Here is a 27,595-nt window from a genome sequence, read left to right on the forward strand (position 1 = left end):
CCTGTTCTAAACAGAAATATTGAAAAACATACCCTGTTCTAGACACGCTCAGAAAATGTATACCCTGTTCTAGACCGTATAAAATAAATGCTGTTCTAGACCCTGGTTCTAGACTGTATCTTAAACAGTTAAATAAGCGATCCTGTTCTAGACAAATACTTTGTTTAAAAAAGACCCTGTTCTCACCAGCAGGGCATGAAAAAGCGACCCTGTTCTAACCAACAGGGCATGGAAAAGGAACCCTGTTCTAACCAGCAGGACATGAAAAAGGAACCCTGTTCTAACCAGCAGGACATGAAAAAGGAACCCTGTTTTAACCAGCAGGGCATGAAAAAGGAACCCTGTTCTAACCAGCAGGACATGAAAAAGGAACCCTGTTCTAACCAGCAGGGCATGGAAAAGGAACCCTGTTCAAACCAGCAGGGCATGGAAAAGGAACCCTGTTCTAACCAACAGGGCATGGAAAAGGAACCCTGTTCTAACCAGCAGGGCATGGAAAAAAAAACCCTGTTCTAACCATCAGGGCATGGAAAAGCGACCCTGTTCTAACCAGCAGGACATCAAAAAGCGACCCTGTTCTAACCAGCAGGACATGAAAAAGGAACCCTGTTCTAACCAGCAGGACATGAAAAAGGAACCCTGTTCTAACCAACAGGACATGAAAAAGGAACCCTGTTCTCACCAGCAGGGCATGAAAAAGCGACCCTGTTCTAACCAGCAGGACATGAAAAAGCGACCCTGTTCTAACCAGCAGGACATGAAAAAGGAACCCTGTTCTAACCAGCAGGACATGAAAAAGCGACCCTGTTTTAACCAGCAGGGCATGCAAAAGGAACCCTGTTCTAACCAGCAGGGCATGGAAAAGGAACCCTGTTCTAACCAGCAGGACATGGAAAAGGGACCCTGTTCTAACCAGCAGGGCATGGAAAAGGAACCCTGTTCTAACCATCAGGGCATGGAAAAGGAACCCTGTTCTAACCAGCAGGGCATGGAAAAGGAACCCTGTTCTAACCAACAGGGCATGGAAAAGGAACCCTGTTCTAACCAGCAGGGCATGGAAAAAAAAACCCTGTTCTAACCAGCATGGCATGGAAAAGGAACCCTGTTCTAACCAACAGGGCATGGAAAAGGAACCTTGTCTAACCAGCAGGACATGGAAAAGGAACCCTGTTATAACCAAACCAGCAGGGCATGGAAAAGGAACCCTGTTATAACCAGCAGGACATGGAGAAGGGACCCTGTTCTAACCAGCAGGGCATGGAAAAGGAACCCTGTTCTAACCAGCAGGGCATGGAAAAGGAACCCTGTTCTAACCAGCAGGGCATGGAAAAGGAACACTGTTCTAACCAGCAGGGCATGGAAAAGGAACCCTGTTCTAACCAGCAGGGCATGGAAAAGGAACCCTGTTCTAACCAGCAGGGCATGGAAAAGGAACCCTGTTATAACCAGCAGGGCATGGAAAAGGAACCCTGTTCTAACCAACAGGGCATGGAAAAGGAACCCTTTTTTAACCAACAGGGCATGGAAAAGCGACCCTGTTTTGCGGCACACTCGTACCACTAAAAATATAGGAAGTAACCCCCCCTCCCGGGTGACAGCGTTACCTATACACGACAGGTTTTTTTTGTTTACAGTAAAACAGACCGTACAAAACACGTAGCTTGATGTTCTTTGCAAACACACGAACCACCAAAACAGAACACAAACATGTAATGTGATGATATTTGCTACCACATGAGCCACCAAAACAGAACACAAACATGTAATGTGATGATATTTGCTACCACATGAGCCACCAAAACAGAACACAAACATGTAATGTGATGATATTTGCTACCACATGAGCCACCAAAACAGAACACAAACATGTAATGTGATGATATTTGTTACCACATGAGCCACCAAAACAGAACACAAACATGTAATGTGATGATATTTGTTACCACATGAGCCACCAAAACAGAACACAAACATGTAATGTGATGATATTTGCTACCACATGAGCCACCAAAACAGAACACAAACATGTAATTTAATGATATTTGCAACCACCTGAAACACCAAATAGAACACAAAACATATAATGTGATGTTATTTGCTACCACATGAGCCACCAAAACAGAACACAAACATGTAATGTGATGTAATTTGCTACCACTTGAGCCACTAAAATAGAACACAAAACATGTAATAATTTGATGTTATTTGTTATCACATAAGCCATAAAAAAGATGTATTTTAGCCTTTTAATTTTTGTTATATAGTTTTCTTCGATTGTTGTTCCTGATTGTTTTCTATTTTGGCAGCTCGTGTGGCAGCAGGTAACCAGCATCACACTACATGTTTTGTTTTCTATTTTTGGTGGCTCGTGTGGAAGCAAAAACATCACATTACATATTATGTAGCAAATATCCGTTTTACTGTCTAAAATTGCTTTCGCGACCGTTAAATCGCCAAATGACGGCGGAAGCTTTTCAACTACAGTACTGTTATTTCTTTAATATTATGTTTATTTTTGTCTGTATAAACTTAGAATTTGGATTTTCATCTTATTAGTAAAAGGCAAAGATAACAAATATACATATAGATTCTACCACACCACACTGATCTTTACGATATTTATCTACTCGAGAGAGTGACATTTTCAAACTTTAAAATGCGAGATTTACCAATTCAAGATTTTCAAGTTATGAAATCGAACTATTGGGAGTAGATAAATATGTTAATCAACTGGATAAAGTGGTAGAATCAGTTTCTCTAATGATTTGATGGACAAATGCCGAGTGAATATTCCGAATGAATATGTAGACAATTTTTAAAAAACAACGTTTCGTTGATCAAAGTTAACAAACTGGTCAGAACCTTTTTTAAATTCATAAAGAATAAAAGAAAATACTGTTGCAGCTAAATTATCTGTCAAGATATAAATTTTAAAAACTATTCTTTACAGAATATTTACACTTTAGGTGTTCAATTCATCTGGTGCAGAAAAATTGGTACCGTTTATGTTATTCATACAAACGCTGATCGTTTATTAGCTGAAAACAAATCATTTGATTACGTCACTTGCATTCAATACTGGTTTGAAGTATAGAGTATTTCGATCCGCTCAACAAATTAATCAACACTATTTTCTCACATTATTCTAGTATTTTGTGCAAACATTGTTTTTTAAATCGAAATTGAAAACGTTATAGACTTATATATATTGAAAATATGAAAAAATTATAGAAATATGTAACAATAAATTATAACCCGATGGTATACATTATAATAATTATGGAAATTTGATAAATATTTAACGAGCTTTATATTGACTTTGAAATTGACATTTTCACCATGAACATTTCAGCTGAATGACGTATGATTGATTGCAGATATGGATTACATCTCAAAAGACAATTTCCGCCGAAGTTGTGTGTAGACTTTTGCTTTACTTTAAGATTCAAATTGTTTTAAAATTAAATATGCTTATCTAATTTCTATGATCTAAAAAAAAAAAGAATTCAATGCAAGTTTTTTTTTTAAATTGATACGAAATGAATGCAAGTCACTATCAGATTTATAGCAAAATGTGATCGTTACTTGCATTCATTTTGTATAAATTTTCAAAAACAGCATTCAATTCTATAATATACTGCTTAAAAGTCCCTTCAAATATAAAATTTCACTTAATGTTTTTTTTTTTTTTTTTTTTAAATATTTATAGTATAATACAGACGAGAGTTACAATAAAAACAACTATACGAATTTTTATATCAAGTATACTGAACAAAGACGGAATAAATTCAAACTATTTCTGATTTCTGAGTAAGGAGCACTCGAATAAAAATTAAAAGCCAGGAAGTCTTTATTGGCGTTGACTTTATCAATATTGACTTTAATCGCTAAATAAAAATTGTATTGGCGTGAGAGAAAAGTCAGTCTTTGATTTAACATGTCATATCGAGATCAATTAAGAAGAAGTTAAATACATCGAGTACACCGTGCTAATTTTTTTAAATATTTTTCTGCAAGCATGGCGGAGACAAAGGTAACTTGTTTTAAAAAGCATGTTCTTTCTTCTTAACATCAAATTCTTATAACACACAATATGGCTATGACACACAATATTGTATTACTCCTTAGTTACAATCGAAAATTGACCTTTTGAAAAGATATCGCATGAAATCAAACATAAGTCCTATAATATATTGTCTCACTGCCTTCTTTCATTTCTGACTGGAATTATTGAACTGTTAAAACTTTCAAAAGGTCTTCAATACCTAAAGGGCTAATAGCATTGTGCGATTCCTCTTCTTTTTAGCTCACCTGGCCCTTTGAGGGCCATGTGAGCTTATGCCATCACTTGGCGTCCGTCGTCGTCTGTCGTCGTAAACTTTTTCAAGAATCTTCTCCTCTGAAACTACTGGGCCAAATACCTTCAAACTTTAACTGAATGTTCCTTAGGGTATTTAATTTATACATTGTATCCGAAGTTTTGATCTACCAACAAACATGGCCACCAGGGCTAAAAATAGAACATAGGGGTCAAATGCAGTTTTTGTCTTATATCTCAAAAACTAAAGCACTTACAGCAAATCTGACAGGGGTAAAAAAAAATTTTAGGATCTATCATCCCTGAAATTTTGAGACGAACCGAACAACCCATTGTTGGATTGCAGCCACTTAATTGGTAATTTTAAGGAAATTTTGCAGTTTTTGGTTATTATCTTAAATATTATTGAAGATAAAGATAAACATTTAACAGCAAAAATGTTCAGCAAAGTAAGATATACAAAAAAGTTAATATGACCAAAATTGTCAATTGATCCCTTAAGGAGTTATTGCCCTTTAAAGACAATTTTACACAATTTGTTCATCATGTTTGCTAACATTTAAAAATCTTCTCCTCTGAAACTACTGAGCCTAATACTTCTAAACTTTAACTGAATGTTCCTTAGGCTAACTGGTTTATAAATTGTATCCAAAGTTTTGATCCATTAACAAACATGGCCGCTATGGCTAAAAATAGAACATAGGGGTCAAATGCAGTTTTTGCCTTTTATCTCAAAAACTACAGCAGTTAGAGCAAAAGTGATGAATAAGTCAAAATCTATCTGTTATGAAATTTTCGGACCAATTGGGCGACCCATTGTAGAGTTACTGTCCGAAATAGTTTATTTTTATGAAATTTTACTGTTTTAGTTATTATCTTTAATATAATAGATAGGAAGTGTAAATGGCAAAAATGTTCAGCTAAGTAGGATCTACAAATAAGTCAAATGATCAAAATAGTCAATTGACTCCTTAAGGAGTTATTGCCCTTGAAACGTTTATTTTTTACATTTTTTCGTGCAAGTCTTCTCCTCTGAAACTGCTGGGTCAAATACTTCCAAACTTTAACTGAATGTTTCTTAGTGTATTTAGTTTGTAAATTGTATCCGAAATTGTGATCCATCAACAAATATGGCCGCCATGGCAACAAATAGAACAATGGGGACAAACGCAGTTTTTGGCTTATATCTCAAAAACTACAGCAGTTAGAGCAAAATTGAAAGGTAGTTAAAGTGATAAATGGGTCATGATCTATCTGTTATGAAATTTTCAGACAAGTTCGACAACCCATTGTTTGGTTACTGTTGGAAATAGTTTATTTTTACCTGTCAAGTAATCTTCAGACCAAAAGGACAACGTATTGTTGGGTTACTGTCCAGAAATAGTTAATTTTTAGTAGTTTTAAAGTTTTGGGTTATGTATTATCTTTAATATTATTATAGAAAGAGAGAAAGTGTAAATGACAAAATTGTTCAGCAAAGTAAGATCTACAAATAAGTCAAATAAAAATAAGAAGATGTGGTATGAGTGCCAATGAGACAATTCTCCATCCAAGTCACAATGTGTAAAAAGTAAACAATTATAGGTCAAAGTATGGCCTTCAAAACGGAGCCTTGGCTCACACCGAACAGTAAGCTATAAAGGGCCCCAAAAATTACTAGTGTAAAACCATTTAAACGGGAAAACCAACGGTCTTATCTATATAAAAAACGAGAAACGAGAAACACTTATGAACCACATCAACAAACGACAACCACTGAACATCAGATTCCTGACTTAGGACAGGTGCAAACAATTGCAGCGGGTTTAAACGTTTTAATGGTACCAAACCTTCACTCTTATCTGAAACAATAGTGTAACATCACAACATAGAAAGACACACTATAAAATATCAATTGAAATGGCGTAACTCAATCAAAAGACATATTAACACCAGTGAACATACACTGAACAAATAAATTTGATCTATGATACAATGTTAATACAAAATAAATAAACTAAGGGAAGAATAATTAAAGTAACATGTTTTACCGCTGTGAAATGTTAAACAATTTAAGAAAAACAATATGTTTGAACAAAAAATTGAGCGATATCAGGTTTTCATGAGCCTCTTGTTTTTCTATTTTTATATCTATGTCCAGCCATGCTCCAAATCTTTTCGAGGGGTACAGGTTTGTCTGTACTCGAGTGAAATTTGTAGTGAAAATACGACCATATTTACTTAAAGGTTATGATGAACCTTAATAATTTATTTTAATTCTGTTGTTGTTGGTATGATTGTTTTGGGGTTCCAAATGGAAAAAAAACATGGATATAACCATGCAAATATGATACATGCATTTTGTACTTAATTCATTTATTTTAATTTTGTTGTAGGTATGATGGTTTTGGGGTTCCAAATAGAAAAATTAAACATGGATATAACCATGTAAATATGATACATGCATTTTATACCTTAATAATTCAGTGGATTTTAATGAAAAATTCAAAGAATTCTTATTAGTTATAAATCGCCATCGTTCATTATCACTTCCATTTTATTTAGGGAACGACCATTTAACCACTTACAGGGGTTAAATTCTTTTTCATTCATAAATTTTTTTTCGTTCCACCCAAGCATCATTTTTTTTTATAAAGAACTTAAAATTAAATTTAATGGCAAATACTCTTAAGCAGAATTTGTTTCCCCCATTTCCCTGATGAAAATGTATTTTTTCAGTTGAGAATCAGAATATTTTTTAAAGAAAAACAACAACCCCCCCCCCCTTTTTTTTTTAGGTTTTCCCAGTGCATGATATTGATGTTATATTAAAAGACAGGAAGAAACCTTCGGTGATTGGTGATCGAAAACTTTTGGCAGCTTATCTACTTATAAGTTTTGTTGCCGAAGTTTACGGATCGTGACCTTGATAAACAATCATCACAAAATCATCCAGCACGTGAATAATAAGTGAGATGATAGAGCGATGTTTATTCTATATTTATTTACATTTCCCATGCGTTCCTATTTGTTCATTAAACTTTGTCATTACAGTTGTTAAATTATTAGGTGTTTCAATATTTTTCTTCTTGTATCGGTTAATTCTATCTTCCTATAAACGTTTATATACTTTTCTTTCATCACGGTTTTCCCTTCGCATTTGCACTTTGCGATTGCCGAATTTCTAGAGATAATGTCATGGAAAGGTCACTACATAAAAGTTCATATTTTTTTCACGTTGTTATAAAATCATTAAAAATTTTGATTAGCTAACATAAAATTTATAAAGATACGGGATGTAAACACGTATATTTTTTGCAGTGATAATGTTTCTTCATGTATATCAAAATGATTTTCATTCAAAACGTTGAAGTGTTAAAACGGATGTATAAATCTTGAATTTTAGTTTGCTTGCAGCGGTTTGTAGTGTTTAGTTGTATGATTTAAATATCCATCGTACATGAACCGTGTGTTGTAACTTAATAAATTATTCTAAATATGGTGTATACGGAAATCGATTTTAATGTCTAGATTGATGTAAAAACAAAACGTGACAGATGGACAAGTGAAAATCTTAACAACAATAAAGATGGATGGAATATGGAAAGAGAATTCCCCCGAACTAGTTCAGGTAGGCTATTTCTTGTCCATCTATTTAAAATCTGTCTTCGTTCAACATTTATTCAGTTATATAAGCACAATGCGGTAATCTGTTTGTCTTCCCTTAACACTTATTCACTTACATAAGAACACTTATTCAGTTATGTAAGCACACTTGCGGTAATCTGTTTGTATTTTCAATGAAAGAGATCCACAAATATATTTAATATACACATATGGTCTTACTCTAGGATATGACATACCATCTTTAATAGATGAAAATTGTTTTAAAAAGATCAAGAATACCGTTGTTTCAAATATACAGGGTGCATTCTAAAGATTAGTTTAATGAATAAAAGGAGAAGTTTGATACGCATCTTATGAATTAGCATACATTAAAAGACAAAACAGGATGATTATGCCTGACCGTGTACAGTTATTGATATAATATTTGATTGCCTAGGGCGAGACATGTTCCTGTTTTGTCTTGTACTGTCCATTTATTCATAGCCCGTGGGAATTAATTGTAAAGAGTTAAGTTTAGAATGGTTTTTGGTTCCCATATATATCAGTAATTGAAAAACGGTTCCTATTGAGACTACTTTTGCACGTCCAATTTCGAATTTTAGTAAATTTGTTAACACCCGAAGTCTGTGTTTATATCAGAAATTTCGCCCGATTTTTGGTTAGAAACAGTGTAAGACTTTCTATTTTGACCAAACCACATTCGGTATTTGTATATATATTTAATTCAAGAGTCTCGCAGGATTCTTTTTTTGTTTCTGTCGATGTTTTTCACTGTATGTTGCTGAAATTTAACAGTTGAGTGATGGTTTACATCAAAGCAACCCTTTTGATTGACGAATTTGTAGGCCTGGGAACGCTTCCTTATGAAGATGCAAAATGAAAAATGCAAAGAAAAAAAATTAATATATTTTTACTTATTTTTTAAAAGTTGGTATTTTTCCAATCATGGATCCGCCACTTTTTTGGTAACGAAGCCTTGTTCTAGTCTTCTTGTCGATAGAAAATGTATGTACAGCAATTATGTTTTAAGTCTTTTTCTCTCAGATTTAGAAACAGATTCAGCTTTGTGTTTATAATTTTCATCCTTATATAAAGTGGTAGTATGACATAAGAACATATAATAAAAAGTGTCATACACCTATATAACACGTGTCAAGATAAAAGTTATACAAGTACCATTCTATTGATAATGATAATCATTCAACCTATGCCAACATTTTGAAATTTCGGTATCAATTTATATTAAAAAATGTTGGCATAGGTTAAATAAAATATAACAGATTAAGTGTTATAAAAACAAAAAATAATTATGGGCCAATCAATTTACAACCAGTTTAAACATAATGTTTAAGTGTGCTGAAAACTATTTTTATACCCAACGCAACAAAGTTGCGGAGGGTATAATGTTTTTGATCCGTCCGTCTGTCCGTCCGTCTATTCGTCCGTCGGTCTGTCCGTCCGTCAGTCCTGTTATTGTCATCACAACTCCACTGAAACCACACAACAGAATTTCATGAAACTTGGTAGATAAAAAGGACATACTATGAAGATGTGCATATCGACAGGAAATTATGATTCAATTTTTTTTCTAGGAGTTATGCCCCTTTGAACTTATTGGCCTCAATATACTACTGCAACAGTTTCTCATCGCAACTTCTCTGAAACCACACAACAGAATTTCATGAAACTTTGTAGATAATAAGGACATACTATGTAGATGTGCATATCGACAGGAAATTATGATTCAATTTTTTTTTCTAGGAGTTATGCCCCTTTGAACTTATTGGCCTCAATATACTACTGCAACAGTTTGTCATCGCAACTCCTCTGAAACCACACAACAGAATTTCATGAAACTTTGTAGATAATAAGGACATACTATGTAGATGTGCATATCGACAGGAAATTATGATTCAATTTTTTTTTCTAGGAGTAATGCCCCTTTGAACTTAGTGGCCTCAATATACTACTGCAACAGTTTGTCATCGCAACTCCTCTGAAACCACACAACAGAATTTCATGAAACTTTGTAGTTAATGAGACCATAATATGTAAATGTGCATATCCACAAGAAATTTTTTATCAGTTGACTTTTGTAGAGTTATGAGTCTTTGAACTTACGAATCTGGTGAGATTTTGTTCGTCCAGTAACAATGTGGGGCGTGGAGTATGTGAGCGTGCTCACAAGGGTTCTTTAATTGTAACTTGTAAAACGAAAATTAAAGCAACTATATGTACTGATCTCTTTTGTATTAGATATTAACATAATAAAACAATGAAAATAAAGGATTTTTGTTTACAAATGTACAAGTATCGCGTAAATATCATACAATATGATGAAAATGTTGATGATATTTTAAGTAGAGTACGTAACGTCAAATGCATGGACATAATGAATATAATTTTTTTTAAATCTGCTGCACGTTGAAACTGCTGGACATAGAAATAATAATGGTAATAAGGAAGGAAGGAAAAAAAAATACTCGAGTACTTTTAATGTATTTTTGTTATTAATGCTATTTTCATTTGTCTATTATAATATCTGTCACGTTATATACTGTACAATGTCTCATATATATATATCTTTATTCTCGTAAACCAAAGTACAATGGTACAGAGACATATACAAATAAATTAACATACATAGTATAAATTTTAGATACAAATGTAAAGTAGAGACATAAAGGAGTTACCCAGGAGATTCTAGGCATTTCATAATAATTCTTATAAACTTACACAGATTGTTTGTTGCTTTTACTATCATAATTGTTAATTGTAAATGGCCCCTGTGGGACCCTGATTGGAATAATAAAAATATTTGGTTTGATTTGATTTTGAAAAGTGTATTTAATTCACATTTCAGTATTCATGAAGAAAATGTTATTTTGCACATATTTGTGTTATTTCTTATTACAATAATACTATATTCAGTATTTCTATGTATTCTAATATAAAAAAACACGTATTTCACAAACACTTACTTGTGAATTTAATTCAATAATACAAATATATATATATATATATATAATTCGTCTAAATAACAGCCCAACAATGTTAGATCTGTAAATTTGCGGAAGCAAATTTTTTGTTCTTCCCTGGCCGGGATTCGAACTTATGCTACTGGGATATCGTGGCACCAAATCGCCTTGCACTATGCCCAACGCACTAGACCACCTTGGCTCGACAAAAATCAAGCTTTTGGTGGCCGGGTGTTACCTTTCATCGTAAGTTTTTATCTAGCGTCGTAACACAGTACATGATATATAAGGCATGAAGGTGGAATATTACAGATCAGCTGAATTATCTATCGTAGAGGATCTTATCCATCGGATCACCAGTGATGGTGATACAAGGCTGAAAACACATTCTGTATACATAATTCGTCTAAATAACAGCCCAACAATTTTAGATCTGTAAATTTGCGATATCTCAGTAGCATGAGTTCGAATTCCGGCCAGGGAAGAACAAAATATTTGCTTCCGCAAATTTACAGATCTAACATTGTTGGGCTGTTATTTAGACGAATTATGTATACAGAATGTGTTTTCAGCCTTGTATCACCATCACATTATCCTATGGATAAAATCTGTTGTTCAGATGAACTTATAATCTAATTATTTCTGTGACTGCATCTTGCATTAATTTGTAGGACCCTTTACAATAGATAATTCAGCTGATCTGTATATATATCACTCGTCTAAAAAACAGCCCAACAATGTTAGGTATATATATACAAGTCTTAATTGATAACAACGTTCAAACCTTAATATATATATATATATATACAGTCTATGGAAAGCGCGAATCGAGAAAACCGTTTCCTATGTGGAGTAGCGATATTTTCTTTTGTAAACAATATGCATTGTGGGGAAATATCAGACGTATGTTAACATTTGAAGGAATAAAAGAAAATTCATCGGAAAATACTTGTTTTTTTTTTTAAACATAATTGTATTTAACAGGACAAACGTATATAAATATATATACAACTTGCCATGTATTTTGAACATTTTATCCCTTGTATGTTGTAGTTGTACGAGTAAATATGCATTTGTATTTAATAAAACCTATTTGCACGATCTATAATTTTGAGCTGTTCAAATTCTTTGACAATGATGTACTAAAGACAGTGGAATGGCCATTGAACTTAATCGATTGCGTTCTACGCCATATATAATCACTTGTAAAGGGATGATAATTTTATATTTTCTTATATGAGTGCAACGTTTTTCTAATAGAATAGCGATATGCTTTTATTTATGTAAAACGTTTCCAATGCGATATTTTTCTAATAGAAATGCGATACTTTTTTCATATGAATAAAATACGATAATGTGACACAATACATCCAAACAAAGTAGAAACATCGACAATTATTCATGACAGGTTCGATGGTACAAGAAAAATTTCACTGAAATTTCGCAAAGATGATGTACGTACACAAAAAACCAATAATACGCTTATAAAGAAGTAGACACGATGTTCAATATCCCCTTTGCCTCGATCAACTTTGGGTTTTCCAATCAATATTGCACAGTTTTTACCGACTTCCAACTTCCGCTGAAAAAAAAATATTTGGCTAGTGTCAGTCTAGAATAATAAAGTGTTAATACAAATAAATGTATCATCTGTCATATCTATATGTAATTTTAATAGTTAAATGCAATTGTTGCAAAATTAAAATGACAATACTTTGTCAGAGACTATGCAAAAAATTCAAAGCCAATGAAACATGACTGAAGTTGATGGGTGAAATAATCTCCCTGGAAATAAGATATGGTAACGCTGTTACAATGTACAACTGCTTAACAAATATCATTGACCTATTGTAAATGGTTCCCCTTAAACTGACCTAATTACAAACTTTAAATGTAAGCGATGCAAAACTTTGGCAGTCGATGAACCATCGTTCAGGGGGCGAGGCCGTATAATCTCCATAAAAATATGCCAATGCTAATACACATGCATACCAAATATCCATTGACTTATCTTAGTAGTTCCCTTACCTTATCACAAATAAAAAAAAAGGTTGACGCCGCCGATGCCATCGGAAACAGCACGCCTCCATTACTTCGTAGAGGCGAGACAAAAATGAGCCTCCTCATGGGGTTTTTGATTATGTGATTACTTGGCCGTTTTTATAGTGATTATTTGATTACCAGACCAAATATTTCATGATTATTTAATTAACTGTATTTTTGATTATTTGATTATCATGTTAAAAAAAATAATTAATGATTATGTGATTATATTGGCAAAAAAATTTGATTATGTGATTACTTGGACACCCCCATGAGGGGCCTCAAAAATATCTATGCTAACCTTTCTTCGCCCTCTTATATATCTTGAAAATCTATAGTTGATGTAATGTTATTGCATTTTTATCGTATCGTGCATGAAGATAAAAAAAAAAGAGGTCAAGAACTGCATTCGATAGGTAAAAATGTGGATAGTAAAAACGTAATTTTGTAGTTGTGAACTAGGAATCGTTTTTCTTTTCCATTCCTTAAAGTAAGTATTTTTTCCAGCGATCATCTATTTGACATGCCCGAGAACTCGTGTTTAGAATTATGATATTATCTTAAAACATTTTTAAGTAAACACATTAACATGTCTTGAATATAAACACTTTTAAATGTGTTTTAGAAATAAAAGTTCTTAGGACTTTAAAGGCACTAATTTCTTAGCTAAACATGATCCTAACCACAATCCTATAAACACTTTCTTCAATCTAAAAATGTTACAAAAAAAGTGCGAAAACAATGTATTTAGAATTGTGTTTAGGATCTAAACACCTTTATACAGGTTACATGTAGTAAGGATATCGGAAATGTATTTTTGGACGCGGCTTGTTTTTACTTAATTTTATTCTTCACATATAAAAAGTATAACAAAAATACCAAACTCCAAGGCAAATTCAAAAAGAGGAAGTCAAAACGCTACCAATCAACGGAACATCGCCATATAACTTTTATCTCGAACACAAATATGTTTGAAGAACAATTAAGAATTTTCCAAAATGTCTCAAAAGTTCATTTTGACGTTAAGCAAGTAGGCTAAAAACTGCAACCTCATATAACACGAAACTTATAGTTACAATAAAAACATACCGCAACTACATTAAAAAAATATCGCTTCTACAATAAAATATATAGCATTTAAATATTTATTTACAAAAGAAAAAAGTAGCAGTACAGTTTTTACAAGGCCCGTGATAATATTTTGCTATTGCGCATATTTCAAGACTCAATTTTCATGTATATTTAAATGAAAGGTTAACAGTATATATGTCCATAAAGACTTTTATCTTATTGGGGTGTAAAAGTGTTGATCGTGCACACATTTTTAGAATGAAGCGCTTCAACGCTTCATACAAAATGTGCTTTAGTCAACACTTTTACACCCCAATAAAATTACAAAAAAGAAGCATTAATTTCTTAAAATAAATAAGAAGGTGTAGTATGATTGCCAATGGGACAACTCTCCACCAGAGTGTAAAGACGTCATTAACATTCCGAGAAAAACATAATATTGTGCAATGCCAAAATACAGGTATCGACAGATTGTAGAACCGTGAAATTCAATGTGAATGTGCATATGTATATAATAATACAATTTAGTTTGGTTTTAATTTAGTGATAAAAAAAAAATACAATATTTATACCAATAAAAACAATATTCAAATATCTAATTACAGTGTTGAATTAGTAACCTTTTAGAATAAGTTGATTTAAAGGATCGATAAGTTTACCCGGATGTATCTAAATTTCCGGGCTCGGTAAACAACATTTCCGTTAAAATTAGGATGTGCTATCTTGTTTGAAATAAGTTTTCTACAGGTACAGCTATACTTCCAAATCAAATATTTGTATCTATGGAAGAATTTTGTAAAGGTTTTAAGTAATTTGTGGTAACGAAATCCCAAACTTAATAATTATATATTTATTTTTTATGTATACATGTCTCTGATCATACTGTAAGAGTGGGATTTTTTTAGTACTTTAAAGGGGCACTAGCTACGAGATATATAAAAATTATAAAATACGATTTTTTTTTGTTCAATCATTAATGAAAGTGAAATAGTGAAACAATATATCGCTTTTAGCAGCCAGTATTGTTCAATTTTGTCAAAATAAGCTGAGAAACATTGAGGATGAATTATTCACTTGCAAGTGAATAATTCGACTTAATTGAATCCGTATGCATGTGAACTTCAATTTAACCCCTTGGCTGGAGATGGATACCGCATGCATTGTGCGTGTTCAATTAGTTCAAGGAAAAGAATGTCAACATTGAAAGTGAAACTAAGGTAAATCATTTGATTGACTGATTCGATCCGATCCACAACAAAATCATTCTTATACAGGTAAAAACGATGATTAACATATATTTAATCTATAATATGAAATTAAACAGACCTAGAAAAATCCAAATGCACGATTCTGCTATCTATTTATATCTTTATTTATGTTTATATCGCTTATATGGCAATCGGAGGTCTTCGGGGTTAACTCGGCAGTTAATTAGATGGCGTCTAGACTAAAATACACACGAAACGAAGCTACATATTATCGAGCCCATGCCCGGAATATTGTTTATTTTAAACTTTTTATAATTTGGATAAATGTTTTACATTGTTATAAATCAAATATGAGAATTTGAGTCAAATCGGTGAACATGATTTTGACAGCTATTGCCCCTTTAATATTTGATAATGGTATATTACAAAAAACTACTGTATACATATATGCAGCTTAAATAATCTGATTAAGAGATATTATTTGTTACACATATTATGTTTCTAATACTAAAATAAAGAGCTCTGTCACAACTAGTAAAAGCCAATTTATATATAATAATATAATAACAATTATCAAAAAATAATACACAAATACATTTATTTTTACTTAATTTTTTTTTTATTGTTTTAAATTTTTTTTATTTACTTTTTTTTTTCGTACTTAGAACAACAGAATTTAGCAAGTATTTTACCATACAGAATTGTTCTATTATATTATTTTTGTCTATTTTCTTCACAAATTTCATATTTACTACAACATGATTTTGCAAGTATCCCTAAAAAATATTCTGATCCCCAATTTGATAAAAAAAAATATTGTGGTCAAGCAGATGACAAAAAAAAAAAAAAAAAAAAAAGAGTTCTGAATCCAGATTTTCCGCATACCTTATGATGTTAAATTTTGAAAAAAATAATTTGATTGATAGCGTCGAAAAAATAAAAACCGTAACCCCCCTTTTTGAAGTTAAATGGTTGCTCCCTGACTGTTATTTCTAATTCTGAAAGAATTTTAACGCTTTAAAATACAGACTGTATTTTACCTATAATCAATTGTGAATCGTTATACGAACACCCATTGTATTTTGTTTATAGACATAGGTTGAATATATATTTTTCAAATGTTGGCATAGGTTGAAGACACCTTATGATATCGAGCATATCAACACAAATTCATAATTTCTACTTAAAAGCTTAAGCTTATTTTCATTATACTAACCAAATACACATACATATTCTAAATACAAGACAGATTCTGAATGTTTTCACTTAGAATATTCAGAAAAAGCAAAACCGTTTTAAGGAGACAAAAAGTGGAAATAATTAGCCAAATAGCATAATTGTAAAAGTAATTCTGAATTTTACGATTTCAAAAAAAATATGATTTATGTATTACAAAGACGCATTGTCGTAGGATTATGTATTAGAGAATTTATAGGAATTAGTGCTTTCTTAAACGATAATCAACGAGCGACGCTAAGAACATGAACAAACTAAGACATAATATATATTTCATAGATTACAGAAGCTCATAATCAATGAGACAAAACTCCAGTTTATCGACATGTATAATTGACAATTTAGCGCTTTAAGAGTATAATTTAAATGATGATTTATGTCAGCACTCGTGGTATAGTGGTATCATGCCTAGACTGAAGACAGTAATGATTTACAATGAAAATATGCGCGAGTTCGAACCATTTATTTGAAACACGTTTTTGAGAGGATAAAAGATCGTAAGTTAAAAGTATAATATAAGTTATCTTAAGTTAACACAGTGGTCAGTGGATTCTTAAAAAATAATCTACAGTAAGAATAAGGGACTGACGTCGGAGAAATGGGTGAATTAAGATTAATTGCAGGAAATGGTTACAATTTCTGAATTTTGTTTCGTAATATAAAAGAAAAAAACATAGCTACAAACACTGTATAAAAAATATTACGACCAGAAAATAAATGTTTACCACAACGTACATATTGTTAAATATTTTCCATTTAAGACTTCTTCTGCCTAAATAAATAAAGAATATGTTTTCGTGCGATCCATTAAGTAATATACGCTTTTTGTTCTTAGATTACCATATTATTCTATGTTCATGTTGAATCATGCGTTATTGTACACAATGTTTATCATATAAAAATGGAGAAAAATACATCTTATCCAAATAAATTCTCATAATTTCCATTTGAATTCAGAAACAAGCAACTAGTGCTTATATCAATCTGTCTCCTAGTTTAGTTGAATAAATTACACAGAAATAAATCACAACTACATTCACTGTTACATAATAAAGATAGTGTGAATGTCAATAAAATATTTCTTTTCGAACTAGAAATAAGAATAAAATGTAATTACTTATATTTGAATTTTTTTTCGAATTTTTATGTTTTATCGCCACTTTTAAGCACCGCTTTTGGGCTATTTCGTGGCGGCCAGTTTTTATTGGTGGAGGAAGCCGGAGTGCCCTGAGAAAACCACCGACCTTCGAAGGGATTTTCAAATTCATTAGTCGAAAACAGACTGACAATGCCATGCCAAAAAAAAAAAACAAGAGAAAAATCACAAAAAGACAAACAATAGTACATAAAACATAACATAGAAGAGGGGGTGGACAGGGGGTACCCTTCTCTTTTAGAATCTTTTTTTCTCTCCCACCTCCCTCAAAAGCCGTCCACCCCTCATAGAAAACTGAAATTGAGCAACACGAACCCCACCAAAAACCGGGAACGATCTCAGGTGCTCCAGAAGGCGGTAAGCAGATCCTGCTCCACATGTGGCACCCGTTGTGTTGCTCATGTAAGTACAAACCCGGTGATAAGTCTAATTCGGTAGGTCACGTTAATTTTGATTTCTTTTATCATTTCATTGACTCTAATATTATATATTAAACCATTAAAATTTCAGACATTACATATAGGTCACATTAAAGTTTTAAAAGGAAGTTTCACTTAATTAACATAAGATGACAATTTTCCGTTTTATGCAGTGTAGTATTTGTATTATCAAATAAAGTTAAAGAATCTGAGAAAAGATACAAAAAGGTCATGGATAAGGCTATGAAAAAACATAAAAAAGACATGACTCGGAAATTAAAAAATCTTAGATCTCAAAACACCAAAGAGTATTGGAAAATTTTGAACCAACGTGAACATTCAAAACAACCGAATATTAATTTTGATCTTATTCAACTTTTTCAAAGAGCTAAACTCAGGTAACTCAGATCCAATGGACTTGCCAACTAATGATACAAATTTGATGAGTGAAGTAAATGATAATTTGAATAGTCCAATTACGAAAGAAGAAATATTAAAATGTATTAAGAATTTAAAAAATAACAAAGCTTGTGGTGATGATATGATTATTAATATATATATATATAGACTTCTAGCGATTTTTTTATTGATGTTTATGTTGCATTGTTTAACTTGATTTTTAGAACTGACAGGGGTTAAAAAAATTTGTTACATCTCACTAGCCCAGGACTTATTGGTAGCAGGATTTTACTAGCCCTGTTGAAAGAGCTGCTAGCCCATCAAAACTGACCTGCTAGCCCGAGTATACCTTTCAAATTTAGAGTGGGTGTCCCTTGTTTTGAATGCGGCATTATACACGGTATTTGATAAAATAAATCAAATAAATTTTTGTTTTATTAATTATAACAAGGATCTCTAGACATCTTTTTGGATATCCCTTGTACTATGGGTTAAATATGTTCATTGATATTGTCATGTTAAACCAGTGGTTCAATTCGTATATTTGTTGTTCCCACATACAAAGCAGACTTTTTATCAGCGAGATCGGGAAAATATCGGCAATATTCACAAAACATCATCTCTTGTTTATCATCAGTAACAGTCGACCTTGCCCATGGGGAATCTTTCTGTCCATGACACTATAAATGTTTTTTTCCGCTTTTCCTGGTCGTATTTGGCATTTTTTGGGATCAATTTTCAGCCTCATTACCCCCTTCATCTACCGTTTTTTCGTTTTAAAACTGACAAAGTTCCTGTGGTGGCCGTACTAAAATGTTTAGAAATAATTTGTGCATGGTTTCAAGCTCAAATTAACAGCTGTCCGACAAGACAGGTCAATATCGATCATTACATCATACACCCAAGTACCATTAATTGAAAATCTCGGCATAAGCAATGTACAATACCCCCTGTACTGAGAAATTGATATTGAAAGTACGTGAATTGCGATCAATACAGGTCCACACAGAGTAAGTTGTTCTATTTTTAAAACATGTACAAAATCGGTTCAAATTCTTGGAATCCCGGATGACGTACGTAATTGAATCTGATTGGCTAAGATAGAATAGTGATGAGGGGATTTTCCACTTACTATGTTGGAAATGCCCAGAATTTTTTGATACTAGTCCGTCGGGCATATTCGGTTACAAGTTTTAATTGCCCGAAGTGTAAAAGTCTAGTCCCGGGCGTCGGGCTAGTGGATTTTTTAACCCCTGAACTGGAATAGTACCAGTATCTTGGGTGATTGGAACGATCAAGCCATTTTGATCCAAAAAACTATAGACCCATTACTATTGTAAGCTGTATGGGTAAATTATTTACAGCTATTTAGTGTAATAGACTTGCAAAGTTCTCTGATGAAGTTTTACTACTCAACGAAAATCAGTGTGGATTTCGAAATGATTACTCAACTTGTGATTGTATCTTTACACTACACACTTTTTTTGAAATTTTGAAATTAAAAAAAAAAGAAAAAAATGTTCTGTGCCTTTGTCGCTTTTGAGAAAGTATTTGATACAGTGACGAAAGATGCTTTATGGTATAAGATGTTAGTAAATAATATTAATGGTTATATGTATAAAATTATTCATAACATGTATGATATAAAATCATGCTTGTCATCCAATGGTGAGAAGTCTGATTATTTTCCAGGCAACATATTGGACTACGCGAAGGGGAGAATTTATCCCCTTTTATTTTTTTCACTTTTTTGAATGATTTGGAAGATTTCTTTTAAAAAGGGAATTTGATAGGCTTAAAAACTATATCAGATGCCCTAGAAGACGAACTAGATGTCTATGTTAAACTGTTTGCAATTCTTTACGCAGATGATACTATTTTTATGGCTGAATCAGCCACAGAACTTCAATTGCTACTAGAAATTTTTTAATCATATTGTAATGCTTGGAAAATGAAAGTCAATGTAGACAAGACTAAAATCATGATGTTTTTGTAGTGGTAGACAACCTGTTAACCTTAAATTTAATTTTGGTAACTCTGAATTAGAAATTGTTAATGAGTTTAATTATCTTGGGATTTATTTTTCCAAAAATGGCTCTTTTAATGCAAATAAGAAGCAGAAAAAGCTACGAGAGCCATGTATGAAGTTATCAAAAAAGGGAGAAAGCATGGCTTATCAATAAGTTGTCAATTAGATTTATTTGATAAATTGGTTAAACCTGTTTTACTTTACGGCTGTGAAATTTGGGGATTTGGAAATAATGAAATATTAGAAAGAGTTCTTTTGAAATTTTGTAAACTTCTTCTCCATCTAAAATCCTCCACCCCGAATTGTGTTATATATGGAGAATTATGACGTTATCCTATTAGTTTAGATATCAAAGTTTTGAATTTGCTTTCCTTAAACGTTTGTGAAACATTTTCATACCCTTATGGTTTTTGTGTAAAACAATCATTTATATTTATCCACACGATGCAATTTTTATATCGTCTTTCGATCAACAGGTATCAAGCAGATTTTTTTTTGCATTGCATTGTGTTAAAGAAACTTACAAACGCTTAATTGTCTATTTTTTCTCATATATATTGATTTCAAATGTTAAGGAAAGGTAATCAAACTCGAAAAAACTCAACTGTCCAAACGCCATTCATAAATCCAAGTTAAACTTTTGACCTTTTAGTCCAGTTACAATTTTTTTTACAAATCCTACATCTGTTACATTGGTTGTAGATCAATATATCTGCTAGAAGGATTTTGGTACTTACGTACTAACACAATCTGTCTTATTGATAAAAAACAGTTCAAAGTCTATCGAGAAATTTTTAGACTTCAGGACCCTTATGCATAAAACTTTAACTTAAAGGATTAATTCTAATGCTAATTCACTTGCAAGTGAATAATTCATCAACGATGTTACTTAGCTTATTTTGACAAAATTGAACTAAACGGGCTGCTAAAAGCGAATTATTATTTCACTATTTCACTTTCATTAAAGATTGAAAAAAAAACATATCATGATTTTTTATATCTCGTAGCTAAAAGTGTTCCTTATACTTCGATTTCACTAAAAATTCCCTTAGTTAAGTAAAATTCTTAAGTCGTATGCATAAAATTACATACGTCTTCACTAAACTCAGGAATATTTAAATCTGAACCTTTCTCTAATTATCGTATGATAGAAGTAATCTCATCGCATGTACTCATCCGTGTAAAAATCTTAAGCAGCTTTATGCATACGGGCCCAGAGTTTACAGTTTAAAGCAAATCTGGTCCGACCAATCCAGTCTCCAATTCAATTCGAAATCAGATCATTAAACCTACAATTTGTCGTACAAAAACCGTTTTTAAAGTAAGTTTATTCAAAGTCCAGGTGTCACGTGTGAAAATATCATATGTAAGCAAAATCAAATTCTAAACCTTGCTAGCCTAGTAAGCTGACCTAATATTGACTAATAAAAAGGGGAGTCTTACCAGTAAAAATAGCTTTTGTAGTTAAACCTGTCTTTGGCAGTTAAATGTTGATTTTTTCAAAGCATTAATTTACACTTGCCCCCCGGCGACAGTTTTTTTTGGAAAAAATCCCCAAAATGGGCAATAATTTCATCGAAAGGAGAATGTCAGTACACCTTTTTATGTTCAGACGTGTTTGAGATGACTATTCTGTCTTGAAAACGTATAAAAGAAAAATATTTGATACATCATCTCGCTTCAGATTCTATTATTTTTTATATATTTAGGCTCTAGGTTGATATAATAACATTGAAAATTTACAGCACTAAAAAATGAAATATATGGGTCAAGTGAAATACATTTCTAATGAGTCATAACAACATTGTAGGTGTGTTCGAATAACAAATTTTTACTTAAGTACTTGACGACAGACTTTTCAAGTGGATCTTAAAAATGCATAACTTCAAAAAAACTTCATTTTTTGTGTGTGTTATCTAGGGTAATTAGTTTCACACCTCTGAAAATTTTTAGTCTGCCCTTGCACGAAATATTTAATTAGATTTTTTTCAAATGTTTTTGAACTTTTGAAAATCCCCCCTGACAACCGATCAGATAACAGTTTTAAGTTGACCAAATGCATAAAATAGATATAAGAAGATGTGGTATGAGTGTCAATGAGACAACTCTCCATCCAAGTCAAAATTTATGAAAGTAAACCATTATATGTCAAAGTACGGTCTTCAACACGGAGCCTTGGCTCACACCGAACAACAAGCTATAAAGGGCCCCAAAAATACATTAAATGATGCTAGTAGGTACATTTGTCTTTTAAAATACAAGTGGCATATAAGGATCGTCATGATGCTATGTGGATAAATTGATCGGTTTTCAAGAGCTAAATTGACAGCGCGTCATCACTACAATGGCTTCCATTTTTACGATTATAAAAATTAGGTGGCGTAATGGGGAGATAATTTTGACGATGTAGAATTCTCAAAAACTTAATTCAGGTCTGATTTTGATGAAATTTTTATTTTTAAACTCATAAATGTGTACAGTATCTTATGGTTATCATGAAATATATCTATGACGTCATTACTGAGAAATCTTTTTTTTATATACAGATATTGAAATCAAGTGTAATTTTTTCCTATTTAGCCGTACATTTTTTTTATATATATATCTTTAACTTCTTTAAAATGTTCATGCCTGAAACTTTTTCTCAAAATGAATGAGAAGAAAAAGTGTTCCTCATCCTCAATGATAATATTCCAATTACAATTTTTACACTTTATTTGTTCATATCTCCCACTTTAGTTTAACCCCAAACTCTTTGGTTTAAACCTTTCGTTTTCAACTACTAGGGGAATTTAACGACCTTGACTACCAATGAGGGTCTCGGACGGTCAGTATAGTAAGATTTAGTTTTAAACCTCTTGTTTTCAATTTTTTTTTACAATAAGTCATATATGTTTTTAATTTCATTGCATAAATATAAATTAAGGTTTATGACCCCTTCTGTAGCCATGTGAAAGACGAAATTTTCAAACTGCAATAGTATCAAAACAGCAAAGATAATGAATAATAGAGATGAGCCATTTTGTACATATACCAAGGGGAAACTTCGTGCAATGCATTATTATTTATTGTTTAATTGCATTTAATAGAAAAAGGGGATTTTGTGGCAAATAAAACCAAGATTTTTGTAGAAAATCCACATACTTTAATACAGAGATTTTTGTTAAAAAATTTTAAACATAGATTACTCACTTGTTTTTCTATGATGTGCTAGCGTTTATTGTTTACAAAAAGTCCAAAACAACCTTTACATTCCAAAAACCCTCGTGCTGAGTCACTAAAGTCGAGTGCACCCTAGAAGGTGTACTTGAATTGGTCTATATTTATATTTGTTTTAACCAATATCTAAATTTATAAACTTGTTTTAAGGAAATTATTACTAGCACTGCATGCAATAATCTTCTATCTATCAAGCACCGAATTGTCAAATATGAGAGTACAAGGGGAAATGCTGTGGATTTTCTATAAAATTTCCATATGTTTAGCATTGAATCAACACAAGGGTACATAGTCCTTAAGTGTGGTTTCATGATGATATTCTGGTTGGTGGTAGTAATGTTTATATGTTGACATTAGAAGAACTTGTATTTGATTGGAGATTTTTTAGTCTATTTAAATTTTTTCAAAGCTTTTCCAGACCCAGGGCGAGTTAGAGTTAGACAAATTTCAATTGTATCTTAAATGACCTCTAAATGGGTTTATGTGTGGTAGTCGTTTTGGGAAGGGTAGGGTAAACATAACAGTAAAAAGGTAATAATCATTGTTGCCTGCATTTGTGTTGTACCTTTTATTTTTTGGGGGGGGGGGGGGGGGGGGGTGGGGGTGCGGGGAGAGGGACATTTTTGTGGAAGGAATGTGCAGCAAAGACATTGGTAACCACCCTTTTTATATTTTTTGAATATCAAAATATCTTTTGACAAAATACCTATAGCTATCATGGTAAATCTTTTTTTCACTGAGAGATCCATAGATTTGACAAATATCTAATGTTTACGACTGTAGTTTTAATCGCATCTATAATATAATCGACATCTGATTAGTTTCAGATTTCGGTTTCATTTGATGATTTTTGAGGTTGCGCGGTGAACATTTATTTTGTCGTCGTGTAGTTTTTATTTCGAACTACCTTAATTAAGTGCTTTTAATGTTCAAAGAAACGTCCATGTAAGGGTATGAAAGGGGGCATGATAATCATAAAAGCCACTTTTTTGATTGGCGAATTTGGAGGCTTGGGAACGCCTCCTTATGAAGATGCAAAATGAATAAATACAAAAATCTTTTAAAATATTTTTACTTATTTTTTAGCTCACCTTCCCAAAGGAAATGTGAGCTTTTGCCATCACTTGGTGTCCGTCGTCATCCTTCGTCTTCCGTCGTCTGCGTCCGTCCGGTGTAAACTATTTCAAACATCTTCTTCTCTGAAACTACTGAACAAATTCCAACCAAACTTTAGCTGCATGATCCTTAGGGTATCTAGAATAAAGCCTATGTTTTATTTTGTGTTTCGTCAAAAAACATGGCCGCCATGGCAAAAAATAGAACATATGGGTAAAATGCAGTTTTTGGCTTATATCTCAAAAACTAAAGCATTTAAAGGAATCTGACATGGGATAAAAATGTTCATTAGGTATAAAGTTCTATCAGCCCTGAAATTTTCAGATGAATCTAACAACTCATTGTTGGGTTGCTGCCACTAAATTGGTAGTTTTAAGGAGATAGATTTTGCAGTTTTCGGTTATTATCTTGAATATTATTATAGATAAAGATAAACTGTAAACAGCAAAAATGTTCAGCAAAGTAAGATCTACAAATAAGTTTAAGATCTACAAATAAGTTTTTATGACCAAAATTGAAAATTGACCCCTTTAGGAGTTATTGTCCTATAAAGACATTTTTTTTCACAATTTGTTCATCTAGTTTGCCTTATTCTATTTTTCTTGTCGATGGAAAATTTAGGTGCATATATCCTGTTTTAAGTCTTATTCTTAGCAGATTCAGAAACGGATTCAGCTTTGTGTTTATAATTTTAATCCTTATATAAAGTGGTAGTATGACATAAGAACATAATAAAACGTGTCATACGCCTATAAAATACGTGTCACGATAAAAGTTATACAAGTACCATTTTATTGATAACTGTGAGAGCATATCAACACAAATTTTAAGCTTATTTTCATTTTACTTACCACATACACATACATATTCTGAATAAAAGAAATATTTTGTAAAGAAAGATTTTGTAAAGAAAGATTTTGTAAAGAAAGATTTTGTAAGAAAGATTTTGTGAAGAAAGATTTTGTAAAGAAAGATTCTGAATGTTAATAATCACTTAAAATATACAGTAAAAGCAAAACCGTCTTCAGGAGACAAAAAGAGGAAAAAGTTACCAAAAAGCATATGTTTTAAAAATAATTCTGAATTTTGCGATTTCAAAAATATGATAAGGGATTTATGTTTTACAAAGACGCATTGTCGTATGATTATTTAAGATTCATTACAGGAAATGGATACAATTTCTGAATTCTGTCTTGAAATGTAAAAAAAAAAAAATACAAAGCTAAAAACACTGAATAAAAATATAATACGACCAGAAAAATAAATGTTTACCACAACGTAGATACTTGTTTAATATTTTCCATTTAAGACTCCTTCTGCCTAAATAAATAAAAATATGTTTTCGTGCGATTCATTAAGTAATATACGCTTTTTGTTCTTAGATTACCATATTATTCTATGTTCATGTTGAATCATGCGTTATTGTACACAATGTTTATCTAAAAATGGAAAAACAAATACATATTATACAAAATATTATCTTTAAATGGAAAAACAAATACATATTATACAAAATAAATGTCCATAAGGTCAACTTGGATTCCTGAGAAACAAGCTACTGGTGCTTATATCAATCTGTCTCCTAGTTAAGTTGAATAAATTACACAGAAATAAATCACAACTACATTCACTGTTACATAATAAGATAGTGTGAATGTCAATACAATTTCTTTTCGAACTAGAAATAAAAATAAAATGTAATTACTTATATGAAATGCTAGAAAGTATATTGCATTATATGATAAGATTTTATTTTTTGATTCCGAGTCGATGTCTCTATGTTATAGAAAGCGATACTGCTTAATTTCAATATAGTTCCGTTCGCTCATATAACGTACTAAGGGTACACAAAGATAAAGTATCATATTAGTTTGTATGTAGATTTACATTTGTATACAGTTTTATAAAGAGAGAAGCGAAAGATACCCAAGGGATTTTCAAAGCCAGAAGTCGAAAACAGACTAACAATGCCATGGCAAAAATTAAATATAACAAAAACAACGAAAAACCACGAAAAGACAAACAACAGTACTCAAAACACAACATAGAAATTTCTATATCGTCTTTCAATCCACAGGTATCAAGCAGTTTCCTTTTTTTGCATTGCATTGTGTTAAAGAAACTTAAAAACGCTTAATTTTTTTTTTCCCTCATATATATTGATTTCAAATGTTAAGGAAAGGTAATCAAACTCGAAACAAAATCAACTGTCCAAACGCCATTCATCAATCCGAGTTCAACTTTTGACCTTTCATTCCAGTTACAATTTTTTTTACAAATCCTACATCTGTTACATTGGTTGTAGATCAATATATCTACTAGAAGGATTTTGGTACTTACGTACAACATTAACTTAAAGGGATTAATTCTAATGTTAGCTTATTTTGACAAAAATGAACCAAACTTGCTGCTAAAAAGCGAACTATTATTTCACTATTTCACTTTCATTAATGATTGAACAAAACACATCATATTATATATGTTTTTATATCACGTAGCTAATGCCCCTTTAAGTGTTAAGGACTTAAATTTAGATTTCACTAAGAATTCCTTTAGTTAAGTAAAATTCTTAAGTCGTATGCATAAAATTTATATACGTCTTCACTTAAATAAGGAATACATGTACTTTAATGAAAAGTGCTATTAACCGTTCATCTTAATATATATATATATAATCTCTTCAATTCATTCAGTCAGAGGTCAAAAGTGTTTCACCACACGAAAATGTCCCTATATAATTAGTACTCAAATAAAAATATTTTTCAAAAATATTGTCAAAAATTTAATTCGGGCCCGA

General features: G+C 31.9%; 1 protein-coding gene across 2 annotated transcripts in view; it reads left to right on the top strand.

Moving 5' to 3' along the window:
* The first annotated feature begins 4,006 nt into the window (after window positions 1-4,006).
* Window positions 4,007-27,595, top strand: part of LOC127729044 (uncharacterized) — a 28,955-nt gene continuing 5,366 nt past the window's right edge. Inside the window, exon 1 of one of the 2 annotated variants that reach the window (XM_052236666.1) lies at window positions 4,007-4,033. In XM_052236666.1, the coding sequence (XP_052092626.1) occupies window positions 4,019-4,033 (15 nt within the window). In that variant the 5' untranslated portion in view covers window positions 4,007-4,018. Of the gene's footprint in view, window positions 4,034-7,594; window positions 7,929-27,595 lie in introns of those variants that run through there. The other variant, XM_052236665.1, reaches the window with a different exon arrangement.

This window comes from Mytilus californianus, unplaced genomic scaffold (assembly GCF_021869535.1).
Source record: "Mytilus californianus isolate M0D057914Y unplaced genomic scaffold, xbMytCali1.0.p SCAF_2, whole genome shotgun sequence".
Classification (NCBI taxonomy): domain Eukaryota; kingdom Metazoa; phylum Mollusca; class Bivalvia; order Mytilida; family Mytilidae; genus Mytilus; species Mytilus californianus.